The following is a 26,270-nucleotide window of genomic DNA, read 5'->3' as shown; positions in this document are numbered from 1 at the left end:
GAAATGTATTGTTTTAGTTGCTCAAAGAGAACGTCCTAACACACGAGACGTGATATAGACGGTGTAACATCACACTGAGGAAGTGTTTAAATTCTGGGCCCATATAACACCTCCTTAGTCACTGCGGTCAGAATCCTGACTGCTTTGCTTGGTGTTTGTGACAATGGAGGAGTGGCGTACGACAAAATAACAAGGGTGGATTGGAGAGAAGGGCTGTCAAACAAATAAGGGAGGGGCCAGTGGTGCCTAGTGTTTGGCAGTGTGCAAGAATTTCACAACTCTTATAGCTCCCACCCCTTGAGAAGGTCAGGGAAAAGGTCGGGCTTTGACCCTTGGCACAGCTGCTGCTGCTGCTGTTGCTGCTGCTGCTGCTGATAGTCGGAGCAACAGCTCTGTCATGGGTTTTAACAGATGAATGTTTAAAAATGACAGTGGGAGATAGGAAATATAAAGAAGTATGGGTTTTGACAGAGAGGCCGGTCTTTTACTAGCTTTTTTTCCAGTGGTTGTTTACCACTGTAACCAGAGTTAAAAGGACCCACTGCATTACAGACTGTAGGTTCTCCATCCTGTGTCTGTGGTGGACACAGATATGCACCGTCTGTATTCTGTAACACAGGGCAGAAGATAATGAGATGCATTAGCTGAGGGGGTGAAGATTCCTGGTCATGGTGTTGATGTTTTGTTTTTGTTTTGTTTTTGACAAGCACAGCAGGTGATCGCCAGAACATGCAGATTGGTATTTGGGAAGGAAAAGAAATTGGAGACAAGCTCGTGTCAATTTTTTTTTTTTTTTTGACGAGAGTTTAGCATACAAGGCAGAGACGACTTCCACTTTGTGAATAGCAGGTGGTTTTGGCTGTAAGCCAGAGCTGCATATTGGCACATTTTAATATGTTGCTGTGCTTTAAGCAAGGCGATATATTTAGATTTATTTTCCTTACTTTTCTAGACAAAAAAACAACATTATAAAAATGACCGTACTATGTAAACATGCAGATTGGGGATTAGGTTAATTGGACACTCTAAATTGTGAGTCTATGTTTGTCTGTATTTTCGAGGTTCAAGGTTTTTTATTTGCCATTTGTGCTTAAACAGACACATTGGAAATATTGTGCGGGTTCTGCGAGTCAGTTTTAAGAAAAAGGAACACAAACATAAATATAAATGTAGAGCACAATCTATACAGAGTATGAAAATATTAAAATAAAAGCACCTTTATAAGAGAGAGAACTGCAGTATTGCACTGGGATGTATTTTGCACATTTATCAGGGATTTATTTTGGCCCTGATAGCTTAGTGACCTGTCCCGCGTGTTACGCAGCCTTTCACCCTGTGTCAGCTGGGATTGGCTCCAGCCCTCTTCAACACTCATGTGGTGGGTGAAGTGGTAGAAAGAGAATGAATGTTGCATTAACAATCTGCAGTTCTCTTTGTCTAGAGAGAGGAGTGGAGGTGAGAGGAGGAGGTTTGGAGGCTTAAACACAACACAATGTTGATGTCTCTCCTCAAAATGACTAAACACACACACTATACCCACAAAAGACTGGTGTGATGGTGAACCAGTGGGATATACCTGATGTTCTCCAACAACACTGGAGAACTAAACGCACTCCTCTTTCCTCTTTTTTAAAATCTTCACCTTAAAAACACATTCTTTACTGTAATTGTCCACACACTGAATCTCGCTCCAATATAAAAGAGGACACATAAAGCTTTCCAGGCTCAAATTTGTCCGATTTCTTTTTTAATTTCCACAAATGGTAAAACAACATTTTTCACTTTGAAGTAGGAGATGTGGACATTAATGTGAGAGTAATTGCATCTTGAAGAAACTTCTGTCTCCACCACCCAGAGGGTCTGTGTGTCTAATCTGTGCTATAATCTGACTCTGCCTGCCTCTATCTTTTAAAGATGATATTACAGCTAATCAGTCAGGGTCCTGTCTTTTATTCTTTTTTTATTATTATAATTATTACCACCAACACAAAACCCTAACTGCAAAGAAAGATACCATCCTTTTCGACTTGTGCGTGAAATCAGTGTCCTCTGCACTTTCCTATAAGCCGATCACACATTTGGTCGTCATGTAGAAAAATGAATTTCCACATAACTGCCATTGCATTTACATGCACAGAAATACTTGGAGGTCAGATTATATGTGACTGCCAGACACAAGTATTTATTATTATCATCATCATCATTATTATTATTATTCATTTATTTGAATTATGAATATATAACTCCTGCTCCGTTTAGTAAGTCTTTAGGCCAAATGGCCAACATGTCTGTCGACCTATTGCCACCACACCTGAAAGACTAACCGTCACAGTTGGCAGGTAAATGCTGCTTTGATGAGGCCAGATGGCAGCTCCTGTGAATCTATGTAGCTGCTAAGCTGAAGGGATGGAGAGAGTGAGGCAGGCAGGCTTACCGGCTCTGTGCCATCAATACATCAGTGGCTTAGCCACCAGATTAATGGCCCCCGAGTGGTCGGGGCCACAAAACTACTCCACTGCTCTGAGGTCTGTGTTCAGCGGAGCTGTACATGAAAGCAAGTTTGGGTGAGGAGACGGATGAGGAGCAGGGAGGAGGTCTTAGGTACCAGGATGAGCACACGGGGACCTGTATTCTGTTTGGCTTCGGACTGCAGAGTAGAGTCATGGGACCGATAAATTTCAGAAGATGATGGATATGTGGCCCTTACTGGTGTTTTATTCCCAGAGACGTGCAATTTTCTTTGTCTATGTCCAAAATAAAGTTTGAGAAGCTGTAATATCCCGGCCGTACTGAGCTGTTTTCTACCCATTATACAAATTCTGTTTCTTTTTAAAAAACAACATACGGTGCATTTGACAGCTCTTTTACTAACTAATACAACCTGTTGTTTCCGGAAGCAGAGTTTAAAAGTTGTGCTTAATTTACAGTCACACAGCAATTTAAATTGCCCGTAAGTGTGCAGAGCTTGTGCTGTTTTTGTTTTACTTGGCTTTTTTTCTTTGTTTAAACAAATCTGCCCCTGAGGTCTTTCCATTTCGTGGTGCATCGATTACTGTTGGATTGCAGAACTTCAGCAATTTCTCGCCGGGATTTCATTGGCTGCGTGTTGTTAATGATGGGTCAGATGGATTTCGATGCCTCTAAGCATGATCTCCTCAAAGCCGCTCTTATTAGACGCGGTTATGTTGTGCAAAAAAAATCTGAGTTCAAATACTTTGCACGGTGAAAAGTCACTTAGCTTTGAATCTCTGTAACTACTGTCAAGGTTTGAAAAAAAGGTTTAGTTTGAAAGAGTGAGGCCTCAGAGGCCTTTTTTTTTTTTTTTTAAAGTGCCAAGAGAGAATAGCCATCTCTTCCTGAACTTCACGGAGCCGGTTGTCCATCCATGTTTCACCTAATTGCTGCGTGCAGGAGTCTAGGGTTAGAACTGGGAGCTGTAAATCTATCAGTGCTATGCAGACAATGTTTTCTCCAGATGTAGAAGAAAAGATTTCATCCTTTTGTAATTAAGCAGTGCAGCCCAGGGTGTCATGTGGTTTTTACTGGGGGCTCTGGAAAAGATCATTTTTGCACCTTGTTTTCTCATCATGCCTTTTATTCTTGAATACAAAAGATGGATGAAGTGGAAAGATCAAAATATATAAAAACACACTAGCAGAGAATAGAATCCCTTGTTTAAATTATTTTATGGAAATTACAAGGCAGTGATGTAAGAGGTAGTGATTTGGAGTGTGGGGAGGAAACACTTGGGGATAAAGACATAATATTGGAACCAAGGCAATTACATATCTCTACAGATGAAGAATATCTGAGAGAAAAAAAAAAAAGGTTCTTTTTTAACCCCAGGAATGTTCCCAAATGTTATCTTTCCCACGGGTGCCGTCTTCTACACCTGTGTTCTACTTTACTGCTGCAGTGAGAGAGAAGACGAGTGAGCTGAGGAAAGTGATAGTGAGTGAAAGAGGAGGAGACAGCTTTAAGAGTTGGGGACAAGAATGCTCTTCAGTTTCTCAAGGGCACCGATACTTTATGGCCTTCACATTCCTTCATGACAAACCGATGCCCAGAATAGAAAGAGTGGTGATGAGGGGAAAAAAAAAAAAAAAAAGTTTAACTACCAAGGCTTCAATCCCCTCAACCAAAAACACCATCTCAGTTCCTTGCTCACCTTTACCTCACCTTGCTTCGTTTATGTGGCAAACCTTCGGGTCACGCTGATTTACTTTGACGATAACCAAAGCGAGTGAAAGCAAACGACTGAAGTGCAGGCTTTTGTTCAGTGTTAAGGCCACATGACTGCGTAATCACGGAGACGGAGGGATTCGCGCTGCCCGATCAGTAGGGGTCGCTGCGCAAGGTTGTTGTGCTTTTGGCTACAGTGAGCAATGGCGTCCAAGAGAGAGAAAGACTGTTGTTGTTGAAACAGTGGCCGTTTCTCACTCTTCTGTGTCACGGAATGCAGTTTTAAGATAATTTGAGGCGAGAAACTGGCCATTTAGAGACTAAACATGTGCTGTTTGTGTTAAGATATGACGTATTTACAGCGATGTCGTCGGCGGTGATCAGCTCCGCCTCTGTGGACGCTCGGTGCGCACTGTGAGCCGGCACAGAGCAGCTATATATCTCGGCCTGTCCTGAGGACCGATCGCAGCTCTTGCCGTCTCCGTTGTCCCGTGACGGAGTGACGGACACTTATTTAATATTTTGTGCAGTCGGAGACGACGCAGAGGACTCTGCGTAACCTACGCAGAGCACTTTACGCAGGAGTATAAATTGGGCTTTAGCCAGCACTTTCACACATTTGTGTTTTATAAAAGTCCTTTCAATCTCACGTTGATTTACAGTAGACTCTTTCCTCTGAGATCCTCCTCAGAGACTCAGACAGTAGAGGAAGTCTCCATGGCCAGTGAAGTCAAAGGCTCACTCCCAGATATCATCCCTCACTGCCTTCCCTGCCAGCGCCACTCATTTTTTTTTTTTCAAAATGTCACCACATTCCATCAACACTAGCCCTAAAATTAAAGACTGCTGAATAATTCAGACTTGGCTCCTTCCTTCAGATGGCCCATGTCTGTCAATAGATAGGAATTTTTTCTTAATTTATGCTTGTTATGTTGGAATAGTCATGTTGAAATAATTTGAGGCATAAGGACCGTCTGTGCAGCTACTGTTTAAATGAGGATTCTGGGGAGCTGTTAAAGTTTGAACATGGAATTGTGAGATGATCTGGAATGCAAACTGTTATTCAAATGATCAATGTATTCATTTGCAGACTGAAAGGAGGGAGGGAGGGAGGGAGGGAGCAGCAGAGATATTATTTGTTGATCTTTCAGGAGTCGGGGTGTATTAATTTTGCAGTTTTGAGAGACACGGTGACCCAAATTTATCTCTCTTTCTCACGCACCTTAATCATTATCATCATCTCACAGGAAAATAAACTGCCTTTGTGCTCAGTAGTGTTCAGACACATCTTGCTGTGTCTCAAACCTCCTTTTACAGCAAACTTCAGAGATGATTCTGTCCACACTGATTGGCTGATTTTGTTGGATTATCTTTTGGAGTTTTAATTTTCCGAGTCATCGTATCACCTGTGGAGTAAATGAAATTGAAAAGAAAACATGTCTGCTGTGAATTTCATTCGAATAATGTATCACTGAAGGATTGAGTGGTCATATAGCAGAACGCTAACCACAGGAGTTGCATGTAGTTAAGAAGGATCTGTCGTTACATCTGGAAGAGAGGTTAGGTTGAGGTTTATTTTAAACGAGAGATCCAGCAATGGCGTGTTCCCAGTATTCAACTTTTAAATCATTAAACATGATGAAGCCATCTCCACAAAGTCGGAGGTTTATATACGAAAATCAAACGCCATCTGCCATCTCTGATCAGGAGCAACAGCCATCAGGCCAGGGTTACCAAGGCAGAACAGGAAAAGCCATTAACTGCCAATCACTGCATCGATCGACAAGCCGGTCCACCACCCCTCCCTACCCTGTTACCCCCCCCCCCCACCACCCACCCGCCCTGCCCACAGACACACAGATTTTAAGTGTACAGTGCACACGCATATCGACACACACGCGTGTGCACACGTCGTTATGTATGCCACCCTCTTTCTCAGAGACAGAGCAGGCGTTTGGGGCCCGATGCATTTGTCTCTCCCACTTCAGCCACTGTTATCTTTTAAATGATCTTGAGTCTCGATTGCAGGATCAACAGTCTGTTCAGTTTAGATAAAGGTTGTCTTAGTGAACCCAACGCTTGCTTGAAGCACAGTTGAGATGCTGTTCAAAAGACGTTTCCTTCGCTGCATAGGTTTATTCTCTCCTCAAAGAAATGTCTTCTTAGTGAAGTCCGACGTCGGTATCAGCGTAGACTCTCCGTTCTGTTCTGTTCAGCCTCCTTCCTGCGTTTTTTGGAGTCAACCCTCAGATAAAAAAAGGGAACTAATAGAGTCTGTGAAGGGCAAAAAGGGGAAAAAAGAGATTGATTTTTACCCCCCTCTCCTTTTTAGATGGTGTCACTAGAACTTACTAGGTCATTAGACGAATATTTACCTACATCCCAATTTAATAGAGATGCTGTATATCAGAATGATCTGGATCAGAGGTCAGGACAGGGGGGAGCAATTAAAGCATATGGATCCAGAAGCTGGAGGAGCTGCCCCATTGTGTGTGTGTGTGTGTGTGTGTGTGTGTGTGTGTGTGTGTGTGTGTGTGTGTGTGTGTGTGTGTGTGTGTGTGTGTGTGTGTGTGTGTGTGTGTGTGTGTGTGTGTGTGTGTGTGTGTGTGTGTGTGTGTGTGTGTGTGTGTGTGTGTGTGTGTGTGTGTGTGCTGTAGCCACAAACAGATAGGTGAGCTAAAATGGAGGCAGAGGCAATAAGTATTGAACATGACTGTTCTTAATTTATTGAGCTTTGTTACTGATGAACTAGTGATATACTAGTAAGGAACATGGCTGTGTGTGTGTGTGTGTGTGTGTGTGTTGACATTCATGGGTGTGTTCATGTTTGTGTACAGAAAATCCACTAACTCATATTGTACTAACTCAGATGTCAAATTAGTGATGACTGATGTTTGGTTTTCTTTATATTTTCCTCCACCAAAGAGGTTTTTGGCCACGGTTTTCTGTGTTTCTATTTTTGTGAATGTAGTTTATGGCACAAGAAGGAAACGCTTAGTTCTTCTGAATCCAGATCCGAATTCGGAAATTTATTTATTTTAAACAATTGTCAAGCTTACGAGATAAGAGGTTTCACTAACACTGTGGGAAATCGAGCAGCCTTGGTGGATGTTTGTGTTCTCAGAGTCCTTTCTCTTGTTTTATTTTGTATTCATAGAAAAGGTGCCGCCTTGGTTGGTTTGGTAAGGTCAGCCTTCTCTCGGGCCACACAATAGCCAGAGACAGAGCAGATATGATGGATGTGGCCTGGGGCCTATACGCTCACTCTGCATCTGCGGTGGCCTCATCCACACATCAGCCACAGGGAGGGGTGGGTGGGGGGGGGGGGGCAGAGATACAAACCAGACCAGCCATTTTCCTCGTTCCGCTCATAAATATTTGTGTGGCTGATTTATAAACAGCGGAGCAGGAGACGAGATCAAAGTGAACTGTAACGCTTATATAAAACAGGGGGGGCTCTTTCACGACGCTGCCCTCCACACCATGCCCGTACCTATTAAAGGCAAACGCTATATATCACGAGGCATATTGGCAAGAGCAGTGAACGGCCACTCACATTTAGGGCTCGTTCTCCCGGCGGCTGCGAGCGTAGTTCTTATCGCAGCACCCTCCAAGGTTCTCAAACACAAGTTAAAGGCCATCAATATGTGTTATAGCTAAACCTCAACCTGCTCTCGGCTTGTGTAAACTCCCCCGAGGTCAGTGGCTTCTCAGATGGATTTTTAAATGGCTTCAGTGATGCCGGGGCAGCCGTATTAAAACGTTGCGATGCGATGCAAGAGTCACCGTGTCCTGATCCGGGTAGAGCTGGGCTGGACACAGTGTAGACGGCTGCACATGCTGATTCAGGCAACAGGATGGTCAGAACCAACACAAAAAGCCAAGTCTCCTGTACGGCAGAGGGGTGAGACACTGTAGTGTGTGTGAACTGTATATTTGTTTGTTTTCTGCAGTAAAGCACTGACTTTGCATAACTTCACTTGTCCTCACAGTGGCACAGACAGACACACATATCCACAGTTATAGTTATACTGTTGGTTCCTCTGCTCCCGGAGCAGAAATTCCACACCTACAAGCAGTGTTTACCCCCCACCCCCAGTTATACATGTGCACACACACACACACACACACACACACACACACACACACACATATGTATTAACCGTTCCATCCCTTCACCCACCCCCCACCATTCATTCCCACAAAATGTGGGGGAGAAAGAGGTGCTCTCTTCTGCCTTTGGCCCTTCTCCCTGATTAATAGCAGTTATAGCTGGCAGATGCAGAGGAGCACCAGCGAAGATGGCTGTTCACTGACCTCTGTGGGAGGGAGAACAGCATGGGTAATGGCAGAGAAAAGAGGGCCTTTTTCAAAGGAGATCCACTCCTTTGTCCACCAGCAGGACAGGGTGTGCTCAGTGCGGTTAGGCCTGGGAGAGTTGCTGCTAAACAGCCCCGATTCTCTCTGTCAGTCTGCATGCGAGCGCCTGGAGACATCTGGTTCCCTCGCTGTCAGAACACGGTGGCATTATTTTTATTGGCACCTCACACCTCGTACTTGCATAATTTCAGGTACGCGTGTGGCTGCTCCATGAGGAAACGTTTTTGTGTGACTGCGCGTATATAGTGTATTTATAAGTGGCCTTATATTGCAATGTTTTTGAGGACATATTTATGTATAGACGATCTGTGCAGTCAGTGAAAAAATGTTTAATAAAGAATGCAAATCTGTTATCACAGTAATATGAAGCTATTCTATATTTAACAGCAGTTAGATAAAGCATCCCGTGTCCTATTTGTTGCTGGCGTTCCACCTATATCTGTATAACAGGTAGCAGCAGCTGTGTGTTGCAGAGAGTGCAGTGCAGGTTGTTTTACCCCTGGTGTGTCTGAGCTTCTGTGTGGAAAGTTCAAAGTCCTGCTGAACATCAGAGGGATGATGCTGAGCGAGGCTGACTCGCTGAAGCCTGTGGTCTGGGGAAGGGTTACTGAATTATTACTGATGGTTTCAGGGGTAACTGCCCAACCACGGGACTGGGGAATATTAATCATTTATTTGATTGTCCGCATGTGCTGATTAATCAATTTGAGCAGGATCTGCAGGATTAACTACCCCCATTATTCCCCTGTAAGAACAGATAAGAGATAATACTTTAAAATATCATATTCCATTTATCATTTATTTTTAGGTCCCTGCTGATGAGGGTGAAATAAAAACTGAGGTGAGATTAGGCAGAACAGCAACAAGGGGAGAGTGTTTGGAGAGGAGGATAAGAGCAGGAGGGATGGGAGTGAAAAACGAAAAAAATCCTTTAACTGCAGATTTGAGTGTTTCAAAACATGGAGGAAAAGATACATCTTTGTATTTCTTCAAACAAAGCACAGAGAGAAAACTTGTGCAGCTGGGAGTGAGAGAGCAGAGAAAATAGGGGGTGGAGAGACAAGAGGAACAGGAAGTTGATGGGAAAGTGATAGCTGTCTCCACCTGGAGCACAGCCTGAGCTGTGTGTTAAAAGGGAAGGCAATGCAAGGGAAGGGAAAGGAGGGAGCTGCTGGAATTGACTCCTAACTTGTGCTCTGTTTTAGGTAAGTTTGGCTCTCGTACCGAGTGTAGCTGACTGCGCTGATCCAACAATGGCACTTTTCACTATCTGCTCAATCTATAAATTCTAACTCTGCCAACTGTTTAATGTGTTATGTCATGTGGTAATGCCTTTGATTCCAACATGCCTCCGTTTGTAAATACAAGAGGCACTCAAAAGTCTGTGGTTTCTTTACAAGCATGGCGCCCCCGGCGCTCTGGTTGGGAATGCACTGTGAGGGAGGATTGAAAGAATAAGGGAGGGAGTGAGTGAGAGGTGGTTTAGAAACTGTATACACTTCCCGTTGCTCTTCTGCCAACCCCTCTCTCTCTCTCTCTCTCTCTCCCTCTCTCTCTCTGCTGCCTCTGGTCGTACAGGCAGTGAGTGAGAAATGTGAGAGGGAGGAGTGTATTCTCTCTTCTGGCTGAACACGGCATCGTAATTACGCACTTTCCAGCAGGTTCTACCTTTAACACTTTCCTCCCGGGGTTGAGATTAGTGCTCACCGTGCTTGATTTACTGCACAATTACTGAACAAGAGCTTTATCTAATCAATAAACAGGAAGGGGGGGGGGGGAGTGGTATACTTTGAAGTATAGTTTGAGATTTTTTTTGCACAATTGAACTGTGTATATGGTTGAGCCGGTAAAAGGCAGCCTGTGAAACATCTATTATATCAGACTCATGTCTTTTCTTCACCAGCTCTCCAGGTCGTTTTTACCGTGCTCAGCCACTGGAGTGGAAAATGACATCTTATTTTTTTTCTGCCCACTGCTTAACTCAGAGGTCAGCAAGCGTATTGGATAATAAGGACATTACTCCACAACACAAGGTGTCCTATAAAATTCAGGCTTAATGTGATCTAATAATTTATGGGCAGAAGTTACATGAGAAGGGATACAAAGCGCTCCTGTGTGGTAGCTGGCTCTGCCCTATTAGATGTCTCCACATGGACAGGCAGGACAGTGACCTCTGTGATGACACTATTGCTATTGGCTTGAACAGTTATTTTGGGACTGACTGGAAATCACAAGTCTGTGTTTCTGGGCTTTTGCAAAGCTTTTTTGCCGGCGCGACCGAGAGCAATAGGCTTCCTCCAATTAGTCTGGTCTGTGTTTGATTTTTAGCGATGACAACTATATCTCAGCTGCAATTACGCTGCACTGGAAACGATGAGGGTTTAGGTTATTGATCCTGCATCGATTGCTCTGATCAATGAGCACTTTTGTTTCTGTTTTATGGAAAGTGGAGTTATTTTTTTTTTTTCCTTTGGCTAATTAGCAGGGCCAACAGAATGACCCTGTAGAGAAACCAATGCTAGCAAGGCCTGTGTGTATTAGTGATGGAGTTGGCTCGTGGGAAGCAGCGGGGCACCATTTTTCAACAGAAGTGCACTATCTCCCTGTGGGCATAGGTCAAAGGCTACGATTGGTCTTATGAAGCAAAAAAAAAATCAAAGTTTTGTCCTTATGAGGGAGCAACAACAGCTGTGTCTTTCCATCCGCTAGTTACACCAGTCTGATTTGTAAAGGTATAATGTCACACTGAGGAATGAACAGCGCTGTTCAGATGATATGAAATTATTATTCTTTATGTTAAACATTCTGAATGCAATGCTATTATTCATACAATGTTAACAGCGCCATATGTAAGAATGTGGCCAAAAACGGTTACTGCACTCAAATTCAAAACACCGAGGTCTTTTAGGTTTGGTTTTCTGAGACGTAACTGGCAACCCGTGGTTGCTCGGCAGCTGAGACTCTACTGACTGCAATGATTGGTAGACGGCGGTAGGTGGCGCCACGTGACGCCTAAACATGATTTGCAGTCTGCAGAAACTTTTTTTTAATGCAAATATTTTGTGTTGTTGTTGTTGGTGAGTTCAGTTTGTTATGAACATTATTCCTGAGTCTCTGTGACATATTACGAGGATTTTATAATTTATTACATATTGCACCTTTACGCACAAAAGTGAAATGTTGGAGTTTCACTCGTCACAGTTGCAGCTTTTTTAGTTACCGCGTACGGAGGAGAGATTACGGGTGAAGCTAGTGGGTGTTTGGTGTGTGACCTGCTTGAAGAACCTTCAGCAGCGGTTTCACTCCAACGAGCTACTCCGTGTTCCACATATAGACCTACTTTGTATATTCAACTCCACTCAACCCCACTCATTAATTTTCATTTTAAAAAAAGAGCACCTCTCAAAGCTTGTGTAGCTCCTTCCCTCTGCGCGACGCTACTAATAAAGATAGCCGAGTTAGACTGGGTTAAATATTGACACTGGCTGAGCACATCATCACTGTTCTTAATTAGCTAGTGTCTCAAGCGAGCTGGTGTGAGGGCAGTGCATGAGCAAGTAAACCTTTCCCTTTATGAGTTCTCGCACGCCCTCTACCCCAAAAACACATTTTTTTTATACGTTTTGCATATAAAAAAAAAAGATAGAGGCTAGTCAGAAAACATACAGTGTTTCAGCGATCACAGCCTTATTGCATAGCCCGAAGCAGCAACCAATTATGTGGTAATGAAATATTTACACTACCAAACTGAGAACGCCAGGGGTGGAAGCTAGATAATACAAGCCTGAGGAGACTGTATTCTGTGTCTCCTCTCTGCCGTTACGTCAGCGAAAAAGGTGGAACAGGAGATCAGCTAATGACAATAGGCTTAGAGGCAAGAGCGTGGGCAGACCTGCAGTGCAGTAAGCATTGGCTTTTGGTTATCCCCACTGCTGTGGACACAGTAAAGGGCTCTTTTTTTAAATTTATTTTTTACCTGGATCACAGAAGCCAGAGAGGTTTGCAGGGACACATCATTCTAACACTGATGCTCTTGAAATCCACAACTGGCCTGATCATTTTACCTCCCTTACAATGAACGGCAGTGAATCTGCATGCACAGCAGAGTGTGATGTTTGTTCTCGAGGACTAATTGTGTTTGGGTAATGTTCCTGCTCTGAATTTAATTCCCTCTGACTGCATTAATCATTACAAGTGGTGTTTGCCAGTATCTTAATCCAACCACCTCCCTGTGCCATGGACTCACCGTCTTTACGTCGTTCTCATATCGGCCTCTTCTTTCTCCAAACTCTGTTTCATCCTCATCTCGTCTCACAAGTGGCTCCACAAGGCCGTGCCGACCATTGTGCGGCTGGCAAGTGACAAATGAGAAGCAGAGAGGTGTTGGAGGCTCGTGTCGGCTGTGATTGTGCAGAGCTGCCTCTGCGTTTTCTCCGCTAACACGTCGATGACCTACTGTGCATCCGATTCCAGATCGAGTCTGTCGTCTCGTGTTCGTATTTATTATGCAGACACGGTCGTTTTGACAGTTTTGTCTGTTCAGACGTTCAGTGCGATGAATCCTCTCATACGTTTGTGCGAGAGAGATTTTGTTTGGTTGATTGCTGGAGCTTAACGTCATCACAGACGACATGTGAAAAAAGCTCCAGAGTGAAACAAGCGGTCCATAGTGTAAGGACAGTTGTCACGTTATATGTAAATACGTCTTGTGTTTCTGCCCAATTTCTTAGCCGGATGACAAAGGGCTGTCTGTGTTATAACATTAGTAGAATCTGGATGCAGCCATTTTAAAGGAATCTTTTGATACCAGGCTGCAAAAAGGAACATTTAGACAGAACGCTAGTGTGTTCTTTGCACACACCTGCTTCTTTACTTTGTGTTTTACTGTAATCTCATTGTAGTCTTGAGTTAAAGGGATATCTGTTTTTACAATAGTATTACAGGCTTATTACATCTCAAAACTGGTTCCTTCTTTTCTTACAATGCGAGTCATCAAGTAAAACACAGATTCAATTACCTATTATTGAGATTTTTCTGAACATCCACGTCTGCCTTGTGCTTCCTGCTTTGCTGAAATGTAAAATCTAAATAGGTTTCTTCCCCAGCTCTGTACGAGTAATTAAAGTCACCACTGTCCAAAATGGAGGGTTGTTATGTTGACACAGTGCTGTGGTTAATGGAGAGAAGGGCCACGGCAGGTCCTGATTTGCCCCCGTTCTGCTTCCAGATGGTACCTTGCCAGTGCTCATGTCATGAAAGTGGCTGGAGCAGTTGTTTGGGTATCCCTGTGCCTACATCCTGCTCTCGCCTCCTGCAGGCAGACTTGTTGTACTGCAGTTTTGGAATGCCCCTCCCAATGTGGCTTTCATAAAGGCACCAGGAGGTTAAGCTGTTAATTAGCTACTCAACGAGGAGGCCAACAGCTTGCTGTTAATTTGCTTTACTTGTTTTTTTTTTTTTTTTTCACCCGCTCCTTCTTAGGTATGGATTGACATCATTTCCTGCCTGTTTTGGAGTCATTGCAGTGTGTCACAAAAGCTGGACCGAGCTCATTAAAGAAAAGGGGGCGGTGCACTGTGTTTATCTGACGACGATTAAAAGCGCACATTATGTATGCACGGCCATGCTTATCCAAATGTTCTTAATGAGAAAGACCCTGGACGCCAGTGTGGGGCTCCTGTGGACGCAGTCCTGGGCTCGTTATCACCGCGCAGGGCATTGATCTCTCTGCCGCTGGCTCGCTTGCCCCCCCCCCCCCACCCGCCGCCCCCCCTCCACCCGTTTCAAAGAAAGTGACTTGCACATGAATTATGTGGACACATTGATCAGCTGATTGAGAGCTATTGTTTAAAGCCCTGGGTCATTATTGAAGGAGGGATTACCCAACTCTTGTTTTGTGCGTGTGCGTACGGGAGAGTGTATTACTCAGCTCCTTGTCACAGCACACACTCCCTCCTTAGCTCACCTAAGACCCGCCGTGGCTACACACATGCACACGCACACACATACAGCAGCCTACACAATCAACATGGCCCAAATGACTGCCTGCATTGATTGCCTTCCCTCTGCAATTATGTTCCCTTTGTTTACTTTCCAGCATCTTACTCATTCAAACGGAATTCAATAATTATTGCTTTATTTAATGTTAAAGTAAGTAAGAGTGGTGGGTGTGGAGCGCCAGTCGCTGCATTGTCTTTAAGTGTCTCCATGACTGCTCTTGGGCTACTTTGTTTCACAGGTCTATGTTAAGTCATCCTCTCCAAGGACACCTACAGTGATCCGTCTTACCTTTACCCTTCCTCACAACACAGAGGACCGTTTTGTTTCTCTATTTCCTCTCAGAGACAAAATATGCAGCCTGTTTTTATTCACGGGCAGCGATGGATCATTTCTATAGCTGAGCAGTAGAGGAAGCGACTTAGTACAATATGGACCTTGAGAGAGAGGGGGGGGTGGAGGGGGGGGTACCATGGATTAGGAAGCGTAAAGGGGAAGACAGGACAAGGGTGGGGGTGAAGCTCAGGAAACAGGTAGACAGTTTGGGCCTGGAATACTCAGTCCCCTTAAGCCACAAGCTAAGTTGGAGGCATGTTGCAGCTTGCAGTGGCTAATTCAAAGCAGCCAACCCACACTTGGCACCCAGTGGGGCCTCTGTGGTTGGAGCCGTTTTTCATGCTGCTGGCAGAGAGGGAGGCACAGGCCAAACTGAAAGCCCTCGCTCACACCGTTCACTCTTGCTTTGCTTTGCTTTGCTGAATATCCTGCTTACAGATCGAGGGGGAATCCCAGAGTGCAGACGTATGGGAACCGAGTTCTCCGCAAATCCCACACACAGTGACACGTTTTCATGTGAAGGAAGGGGTCATTAAAGAAAAAAAATAATATTTTCATTCTTTAATCGTTGAAATAAACTCTTTTGAAATGTAACTTCCAGATTTGTAACTTTCAGAAGCAGGCAGTATTGTGTGTGTGTGTGTGTGCGTGTGTGTGTGCAAGTGTTTACTATTTCCACAGTTGACACTTCAGTGAAACTGAAGGTGTTTTCTGTTCCCTTTTGGCGACAGTGTGTTTTTCAGGCCAACAGGCACATCACATTGTCTCCATTCACACGCAAATGCAGTTACCTCATTGGTTATAATTACGACCGTGACATCACTGCGCTTGAAAAACAAAGGTGTTGTTCGTCTTAAGGCCACGTTATACTTCTCCCACTACGTAACCACGGAGACCCCTCGAGCCTTCATAGTTCTCCGTCGTGGTGCCGGATACGCACTGCAATTTCCCGTCCGATCCTTAGGGGTCGCTACGCAAGGTTGTTGTGCTTTTGGCTACAGTGAGCAATGGCGTCCGAGAGAGAAAGACTGTTGTTGTTGTTGTTGTTGCAGCGGAATAACATTGAAACAGTGGCCGTTTCTCACTTTTCTGTGTCACAGAACGCAGTTTTAAGATCATTTGAGGCGAGAAATGATCCATTTAGAGTCTAAACGTGCTGTGTGTGTTAAGATATGACGTATTTATAGTTTGGTGGCAACGTTGTTGGCGGTGATCAGCTCCGCCTCTGTGGCCCGGCACAGAGCAGCGTTATCTCGGCCTGTCCTGAGGACCAATCGCAGCCCTTGCCGTCTCCGTTGTGCCTTGACGGAGCGACGGACACTTAAAAAATGTTTTGTGCAGCCGGAGGCGACGGAGAGACTCTCCGACAGGCTCTCCGGCGACGTGGAGGGGTTTCCGTAACCTACGTAGAGCACTTTACGCAGTACGGAGTATAAATTGGGCTTTATTCTTGTGTCAGAAACTAGTTTGTATGTTTATCTTGTGGGGTTATAATAAAACAAAAGCCTGGTCAGTGATTTCTGAGGATGTAATCATCTGTTTCTATACTCTCTTGCACTGCAAGGTAGCTCATGTGAGAACACATCTGTTTATGCACGCACACACCGACACCAAAGACGAGAGGAGAATGAAGAAGACAATTACAAAGCAATATTCCATGGCTCCCTCTCACAGAGGGAATTTGGCAGCTCTCTCAGAATTGATAGCTGTTGTAATGCATTCATTTAATGCTAGAACGTAGGGTATTATCATAATGGTTACCGTACGTGTTCATGTGTGAGTGTACCGGTTTTTAATCTATATTTTTTGTATGCGTTTGTTTGCGTGTACATGTTGTGTTGTGCTACTCCATCGGGAGCCGTTCTTTCGGAATTACCGGATCTCCGTCTCCCTTCCAGTAATACCCACCTCCATCTTGTGTGAGTTGGACTCTCTCAGCAGCCGCACTGTTTTGTGTTAAAGGTGCACTTTTACTTTACATTTAAATGGATGGAAATGCAGATGTATGCACTGCTCCGGGTGGGTGGTGAAACTGATACAGGCGTATATTGCCCACTCAGAGATCAAGGTGCACTTGCAGAGTTGCGAGAGAGAGGACGGGGTGGTGCCCACACCGCTCCCGTCCTCTCTTTACCTGAAAAAAAAGGCATTAAGCGTGAAGCGCTGCTTCAGCCTCCGCAGAAAGAGACAAGGTGCTCCATCGAAGAGCGAGAGGCTCGGGAAATCGTGAGTGCTCGTTTTATCCGTGAAAAACCACCACGGTGTGAAACAAGGCTGAGAACTGGACTTTCAGCAGAAAAGGTCTAATTAAAAAAGATAGTTGGCCTCATCATGTTTGATGTTATTATGCCTTAAATCTCCCATAGAGTGGTCCTGTTGCACATATATGTTAGTTATGGAGGTCTACTTACATACATTATATTGTTTTTATGCTCAAAAACCTCCTGGTTGCCGTAAACGAGCCGATAGAAATCCCTCTTTTCTGACGCTGTTCCTGAGCCGCGATATTTCAGACATAAATCTCAGTGTTTAAAAATAGCTTCTTCACGACTCCCCGCCACAGTCCCTTTGACGACCTTTGACCCGGAGTCAGACCCGGAGTCAGAAGACACTGTCGCTCGTGAAACACCTCCACAACGGACGTTATTCTTCTTCTTCTGTGGTTCAATGTACGCAACCGGATGTGCCCGGACTAGTGCCCGGAGCAGGAGGATCTGCTGTTCAGGAGAACCGCTGTTTACGTAACCGGACCGGGTTTTTTCAGAGATCTCGCTGAGCCCGAGATTACAATAAAACACAGCGTTCTTAGCAGTGGCTGAACTGTTTGTTTAGAACCTTCAGGGCTTCGTAAACAAGGTAATGACGCAGATACACACTAAAAAACGGCGTTAATTGGAACTTCCGGTCTAGGTCTACTTTAAAATATATAAACCACAGGTAGCTAAAAGCATCACTTACTTATCTGTCCTTCATGTAGATTCTGAAGGGACTTTTGCATCTTATGAAACACAGCAAAATATGATACGTTTAAAGCACCATCAATAGCATCGATGTGAAATTTACCAGTCACACACCTGCACCGTGTCGTGTACAACTGCAGTAAATTCCCAGACAGTTCAGCGGTGTTGAATCCACGCCTGACCCAGCAAACCTTCCTCCATTACTCTCTGCAGCTCCCTTCTCGCTGGGGCCTTGATAGGTCGCTCAGAAACCCCAGAGTTGGGCCGTCCAACTCGTCCCAGCTCAACATGACTTTTTCATTAGGCTGCCAAATTCCTGCTCTCCAGTTGGAGGTGATTTATCAACGAGGGGCTTCATTGCAGGTTCATAGGAAACAGACATAGGCCCCCGTTCCTTTGCATTATTATGTTTCAAATTAAAAGTATATATATGCGTGATTGAGTGAGTGAGTGAGTAAGTGGGTGAGTGAGCACATGTGTGCGTGCGTCAGCAGGAACTTAGTATTCTGTCACGTTAATAATTTCAAATGAGAGCGTATTAAATCCATATTAGAGAAAATGTTTGCATGTGAGTTGTTTGTTGTTGTGGATATAATTTTACCTCTGTGTTCTTTGGGACACCAACATGAGCAGGAAGGGATGATCTCTTACCCTGTCCACTGACTCCCTGAAAAAAACCCAGAATGCCTTGGGTCATGGCCAGTGCAGAGCTGGTGAAAGTGGTGTTTTACAGGTGTAAGCGTTTGACTTTGTAGACAGAGCTACAAGCACCGGGGCAGGTCAGCTTTGGCCCTGTTAAGGCCATTTTCCTGGATAGTCAGGTTTATCGTGAATTACGACAGATTCTGGGGCAGTTTCAAGTTCACTCCTATATAAACCCTGTGGTTTTTATGGGAAACTATAAAACTCCCAGATTTTTTTTTCTACCTCCTGAGACTAGCTTTGAAGTTTTTGGTCAGGTGCTGTCATTTTCTAAAAAAAAAAAAAAAAAAAAAAAACTTGTCTTCTTGTAAATTTTTGCAGCCTTGAGTCATTTGCGGCAATTTTAATTCAAGACATCTGCTGTGGCTAAAAGCAGTTAGCATGATGGATTTGGTGTTATCTATAACTGAATCTGTCTCTCAGGTTTCTCTCTACCTTATTTCTGATGCAATATTTGTGCACGGAGGAAAAGGAAAAGGAGGAGGAGGAGGAACGGCTCCCACAATATCCCGCAACACCTATTCATGACATCATGGATGGCTTAAAAGGAGGCGAGAAAGGAGAGCACACAGAGACACACGGTCTTTTGCAATCACCTAATAACTCTATTACACCAAGAGCTGTGGGGCTCACAAAAAGGAAGGGAAAAAAAAAAACTCCTATTCCTTTTCCTGGAAGCGGTGTCTTAATGCACATTTTAGGTGTAGAAGTGAGAAATATGAAACCAAAGAGAATGAAATACAATAGCTCAGAAAACCCCATAGCGATATTACAATATTGCCAGAAAATTAAACATTAGGAGAAAGGGACAAGAGCATTTTAGGGAGGCTTTAATATTGTTATGGCTTTTTTTTTTTCAGCAGCCTGTCAACACCTGATTTAGATGTAATGTGGTTAAATGTCTAATGTTTCCATTGCTTTTACATTTGTCAGCCGGCTAAACACGAGGAGGACTGTTTAGCTTCTCCTTGATGAATGGTGGAGTTTTCTGAACCATTTAAATCAAAGTCATATTTAAAGTAAATGACCACAGGGAAGTTTAGCATGTAAACCCTGATTGAGTATACTCAGCTTTAATTAAAACCTTTCAGTTACTGTTAATTACATGAGGAATTAGCTTCTTTTTTTTTTTTTTTACTGCATGTTCATTTTTGTCAATGCATTTAACCTTTTTTTCAGAAATAGCAACTCGTTTTGGGGGAAAAACATTATAAAATATATATATATACGGCTATTTTTTATGTATTTTTTCGGTTCTCGGTATGTCTCGCAGGAGATGTGGGAGCCGAGAGGAAGAAAGAGAAAAAACTTGCGGTGATTGACATTGATTGCAGCCGCAGATATCCGCATGGCAGGATTTGATACAGGAGAAGCACACGGCTGCTGTGACACAAGTGGCCGTACTGAGTCTGAGGGATTTTACTGTAAACATGCAGAAAACCATCAATGTGGCGCTTTAGGTGGTTAATGGTCAATAACTCTGCTGCTCACACCAGGCCCCCCGGCCATATTGTGTTGGTCTTGCGTCATTGATTGAGCCGTGCAGGAGGTGATTAGACTGGAGCTCTGTGGTGGTATCGTGTCACTACTGGGTGTTCGGAGTGTTGTGACACCGTGGAGGGTCAGCTGAAAACTGGCACAGGCCTACTACTGTTGGAGGGTCAATACCGGCTCTGATTCAACCGTCCTTGGAAGGTTTGCGTCCTCCTGTTGCGGAATGTTCCACTTTCTTACAGAATGCACTAAGTCGGCCTTTTCTGCCTCGGCACCGTGGCGGACTTGGCCTCTCTTTCTGTGTAAGAGAGCGAGGATTTAACTCGCCGTGATCAATATTTAGCATCCCATGCGTGAAACAGGCAGATGTTTGGAGTTTCCTTTTCAGAGACGGGGAGGCTTCTGTTGAGTGAAGGGGATCAATGCTCCCCTTCCGTCTGTGAGGCTGTAGACCCTCAGCTTCTGAAGGGTGGCTGATGTGTCCCCCCCCCCCCCGACCGCCCGCCCGCCCTTGGGCCCCCTGAGATTTGCATGCCTCCCAGGCCTCTCCTGTCCTTTTTAGTCCGCTGATACAGACACTTGCGCGGGCAAAAAGTGTGCAGTCCAAACAGTTGTCCTGGAGTGGAAGAGGTCTGGGTGTTAAACAACTGGTCTGAGATTGGGGAATTGATTTGTTCATTTGCCAACTGTGTGAGTGAAAGTGACTCAGTAGTGCCTCGACCAGCTATATGCCATCCACAATAACCTTTCTCTCTCTTTTCTCTTTGTTCATTTTTCTCTCTCTCTCTTGCTCTCTCCCTGTCTCTGTCTCTCGCTCTCTCCATCCCCTCCCACAGCACCTGCAGCAGCACGAAAACGCGGTGGAGGGTGATGCCTGCTACTACCATTGTGTGCTGTGTAACTACTCGACCAAGGCCAAGCTCAACCTGATCCAGCATGTGCGCTCCATGAAGCACCAGCGCAGCGAGAGCCTCAGGAAGCTTCAGCGCCTGCAGAAGGGTCTGCCGGAGGAGGACGAGGACCTGAGCTCCATCTTCACCATCCGCAAATGCCCTTCTTCAGACACAGGTCAGAACCGGCCACATTTTGTGTGTGTGTGTGTGTGTATAATCTTTGTTTTTGTTTTTCTTTCGATCTTTCCTCACATGTTTTCTGCCTTTTTAACACAACCGAGAGCTGTCAAAGTTTACCCACGTTTACCATGTTATTGTCTACAGAATTATCGTTAGACAATATCATTTGTGTTCAAATCACAACAGCATCATTATAAGTAGGGTTTGTTGTTGATGGTAAACACAACAGAGGGATAAAGTCATAATTAATCATTTAGTTCTGAAGGGAACAAAAAAGCATTTCCTGTTCACAAAGATGTCCTTTTTTTGACCATATAAGTCATATTGACACAGAGCATTAAGGCCAAAAGAGGAGGAGCTTAACAGCCACAGCAACTGCAACAACAACAACAACAACAACAACAGCTACAACAACACTAGCATGTTTGAAACAAAGTGCATCGACTGCTCATTTATTATTGACTAATTAGAAAGAGTGAGCTGTGGTCAATTAACACTCTTTCTTAGCAGAGATTTGGTTTTCTAATCACTTTAACTCCTGTGCCCTGACAAAGGCGCTCTATTGTGTGCCCCTTCCAAGAGGGAGCCATTACTTCCCTCGCACACATACTCGCTGTCTGTGTTATGTAGGGGGAAAAGGCCAGCCTGTGAAGATGCTTTGTTCCAAGGAGGCAGGGATAATGAACCCGGCGGCCGGGAAATTGCGCAGAAGGCAGTCACAGATCTGAAGCAAATCATTAGAGAACATATTTAGCTGAGCAATTAGGGGCAATTAAGCTTTCTGCTCGCTGCACTCCAAATATGTTAATGACTACAGTACAGTGGACAAACCAACATGCAAAGGCAAGAGAGGAAGGACCGTTTAGGTTAAAAGGGTTTGGGGGAATTTACTTGTGTGTGTTCAGACAGGAGGAGATGTTGTGCTGTTTGCAAATAAATGTGTTTATCTGCTGGGGGTTTTATTTTTTTTAATGCTACATGCCTATGTGTGTGCCACAGTGAGGAATCCAAGCCATGTGTTAGATAATAGGCCCTTTCAGTGTGTGGGCAGTACCATTACACATTACACAGCTCAGTCAGCTTGTGATGATGATGGTGATGGTGATGGTGATGCTTCATTATTGAGACTGTTGTTAATGCCCCTTTATTGCTGTCCTTCATTTGGTAGATACATTTGTAGACGTATATAAACGCTGTTGTGTCACTAATTAGAAGCCTCCATATTGAGAATTGCATGTTGTTCCTCGTTATTTCCTCTTAAACCAATGATGTAATTATATTATATTACATCATCGTTTAGGACTCAGTCAAACCTTAAATCCAATTTTTTTTTACTTTTCAGATTGAGTCAAATAAAATAGTTTTAATAAAATAAAAAAAAGTTAATAGTTTGGCGGAGCATCATGACCTAATTACCTTATTAATAAGCAGAGCTGTTCATTTAATCATTAACACTGAAATTGCCTTTTCACACCTCAAATGTCAGCAGCATCAGTTGCATCAGTCCTGCTCAAAGCTCCTCCCTGCAGCACGGCCGCTGAACCATTCTCTCCCCTTTTGTAATATTTAATTTCCTCTTTGCTTGTTCTTCTTGTGGAACGTGGTTCTTTTTTGTGTGGTGGAGGCAAAGCTAACGTCGCTAAAGTGGGGGAACATTCACTGGCTTGTTAACACAAAGTTGCCCCTGGATTTCTGGGTCACCTCGACAGTAATTCCTTTGCCTGCTGCTGTTCTGTGATCGTGGTTCACTTCTCCCAGACCCCAAATACAAGTAAAACCTGCTTTTCCCCCTTAAGGCTCACAACTATAGGACGGTGGCTTGTAATCATAGAGTAGCATAACATTATTTATGAATAAACAAAGCCAGAATCATTTTTGACAACAATGTCTTTGATCATTTGCCCTTAAACGGGAGGTAACTGATTTCCTTTCTGACTCTGAAATGTAATAAAGTGGTATATTCAGACCCCTTATATTAAAGTGTATGTTTTACACTTTATATTGCTATTAATATTAATGGTTCTTATGATGATGCAGCAAACACAGACTGGGGGGATTTGAAGCCACATATCTCCTCTGGGCTGGATGTCCGAGAAGAGCAAGGGCAGCAGAAACGAGCTTTCTTGCCAATTAGACTAACACAGGGATAACAGACCTGCATTGTTTTAATTCTTGCTCACACTGAGAATGTGCTGCTTAGGCATGTTGCTCTGTCGCTCCGCCTCCATTTGTCTTCTTTAACCCTTCTTTATCTGTGGGGAAAGGAGAGGAGGCCTCAGAGGGAACCACACAGCTGCCCCCTGTGTGCAGACATTACAGCTGCGGACTCGAACAGATCACAGATTCTGCACCAGCTCTGGCTTTTATCGCTTTAAGAAGTGGTTCTGCGTTACCAGGTGGAACATACGTACACACGTGTGTCACATATAAGATATGCTCTAGTTTTAGAGGTTACAGAGGAGATGTAATACCTGATGTCATGTTAATGTCAACGTTAGGGCTTAATGATGTCTGCTGACTCCTGACTCTAACATAAGATAAGATAAGATAAGATAAGATAAGATAGTCCTTTATTAGTCCCGCAGTGGGGAAATTTCCAGTGTTATAAGGATAATAAATAATAAACATGCATTGCCAAAAAGTAATACAATAAGTACAATATATAAAGATATTAACACTATTAAAATAGGTTTAAAAATAGAATGTAGAATGTACATTATAACCGGTCTGCAGAATATACACAGTATGCACATGTTATTCACAGTGTAAGGAAACAAGGTTGAGCTATTAAATAAGGATATTAAATAGGGATATGGATATTGCACTGATGAGAAAAACGACAGTATGAAAAATGACAATATATTGAACTTGAAAAATGTCACATGTAAAGCATGGAGGTGCAGGAGCACTGTACAGAAAATACTTGTGGAACAAAAGCAGAAGTGGGGGAACAAGTTTAAGGAGCTGCTGCATGTGTGTTAGTCTGACACTTGAGTGTATGATGACCCTATTTTGTATGAGTGATGTTCACCAGGGCATTCAACTCAGTGACACATTGAGGTTTCTCATTTCTTAACATTTAATCAAGTGAAGTTATTTTCTGATAGCATAGACTGTGGGATTGCATCATGCCCCTAAAGAAAGGTGCATGGCCCCTTGGCGTACGAGTGTGTGTTTATACGTATGGCAGCGATGGGCGAATAAATGTGGCTGTGACAGTGTGGATTAGCGCCCTGCTGTAAATCTGCCTCAGTCACAGATGGCAGGCCCTTGATCGCTGGGCTGTGACGGCTTGGCTCTCGTCGCGGGAGGAAATCCCTGTCTGTGAGCCTTGAAGCTGGAGAAGGAGAAGGCTGGGGCTGAGGCTGAGGCTGAGGCTGGAGCTGGAGCTGAGGCTGAGGCTGGGGCTGAGGCTGAGGCTGAGGCTGAGGCTGGGGCTGGGGCTGGAGCTGAGGCTGAGGCTGGAGCTGGAGCTGAGGCTGGGGCTGGGGCTGGGGCTGGGGCTGAGGCTGAGGCTGGGGCTGAGGCTGAGGCTGAGGCTGGAGCTGGAGCTGGAGCTGGAGCTGAGGCTGGGGCTGGGGCTGAGGCTGGGGCTGGGGCTGGGTCTGAGGCCGCCTGGGCCTGAGGCCGCCTGGTCAGCCACTAGTCACTGTCTCCTGTCTGTTTCACCACAGACCTGAGTATTCAAGGGCAAAGAGCAGTCTGGGGAGGGGTTATCTCACTTTGACTCTGCAGTTGTTTCATCCACCACACCGCGAGAGCTTGTAAGTGGAACTTAAGCCCCCAGTTTAGATCAGCATTACTTTTAATGACCAGTTTGAGAAACTGGGCAGGGGGAGCTGTGTGCATTATTAAATGGAAATGAGACGAATGGATGCATACAAATTACCGCATAATAGTGGTATCCAATATGAGATCCATGGCTTGTTTTGCTAAAAGGGGTGCGCTTTCAGGGTCACACACCTAATAGCAAGGCCTGTCCTGACAACAGAGGCATTTCTCTACCCTCCCCACATCCCTCCCTCCCTCCCTCTCCCTGCCTCATGCATAATTCTTGAGACAATCTGAAAAAGCTGGAAAATGGACTGTGACATGGAAAAATGCACCAACGGAGCAAACAGGGAAAACCCACTTATATTTTAGGATTTCCATTAACAACGTGCAAGCTCACATTGGGATTCAATGATGGTAGACGTCGCTTTACCCTCCCCCTGCTCATCATATTTAAGTTATCTGTATGTCCAATGGCTGAGCTAAAGCTGTTAAAGCCAGGTAAAATCAGAGGTGAGCCAGGTCACGCTCTGATGGCATGCAAAGGCCAAAGCTCTCGCTCTTGCCCCCCACAGGCAAAAGCAAAACAGACGGTCGCCATTTCTGGAATGTCCTCTTTTATTCATGCTTGTTAAAATGCAAAGTAAACCTTTTCCAAAACAGGATATTGTAGCCCCTAACCATCAGAGCCATTCTACATGCCACATTATGGCCAATCTGAAAGTAAGTTGCACAGACAGACACTGCTGCAATGCGCTTTTAATAAAGGCTGTTATTGCCTTGGTGATGCAGAGTGGATATGAGGATGAGGACCATGCAGGCCTGGATGAGCAGGGCCCCAGAGGGCCCACAGCTCAGTCGGGCTTCCGTCAGTCGCCTGCCTGCTAATCCTTGTCCGAAGGGCATCAAAGCAGCATAGGAAATTGTTTGCTGTCCACGGAACGTGCCAGGAAATTCATAAATGTATTACTTTTCATTTTGAAAATATTACAAAAGACTTGACGTTTATTAAAAAGCCAAAATGATGGCTTTATAGATTTTCCACTTGTGTATCAGCATTCGTTTGACCTTGTTGCTCTAACACATGCGAGCTTCTTTCCCTCCCTTTGCCCCTGCTTCAGTCTCGCTTGGAATTCCTCTGCTGGCTCATCCCGCAACAGCACATTGACCTGAAAGCAGCCGCTCTGTTCTGAGGCTGCGAATAAAAACGTCTGGTGTCCAGATTTTTTTTTACTACCTCCTGACTGAACCCTCCTTCTGTAAATACTGGTAGCTTTGTCCTCGGGGCTGGAAGGTGGGTCGAGTCTGGATATGTGAATGCCAGCAAGTCCAATAATCGGCCGCGGAATAGAAGAGAAGCAGCAAACATCAAAGC

The 26,270-nt window shown here is 44.4% G+C and overlaps 1 protein-coding gene across 1 annotated transcript in view; it reads left to right on the top strand.

Moving 5' to 3' along the window:
• zfhx3b (zinc finger homeobox 3b) overlaps positions 1 to 26,270 on the top strand; it is a 90,277-nt gene that overhangs the window by 10,623 nt on the left and 53,384 nt on the right. The window contains exon 4 of the mRNA XM_083891510.1: positions 20,888 to 21,119. Within this exon, the coding sequence (XP_083747636.1) occupies positions 20,888 to 21,119 (232 nt within the window). The remainder of the gene's footprint in view (positions 1 to 20,887; positions 21,120 to 26,270) is intronic.

This window comes from Microchirus variegatus (assembly GCF_963457635.1).
Source record: "Microchirus variegatus genome assembly, chromosome: 6".
Classification (NCBI taxonomy): Eukaryota; Metazoa; Chordata; class Actinopteri; order Pleuronectiformes; family Soleidae; genus Microchirus; species Microchirus variegatus.
Note: the sequence above shows the minus strand (reverse complement) of the source record. Positions and strands in the feature narration are given on the sequence as shown.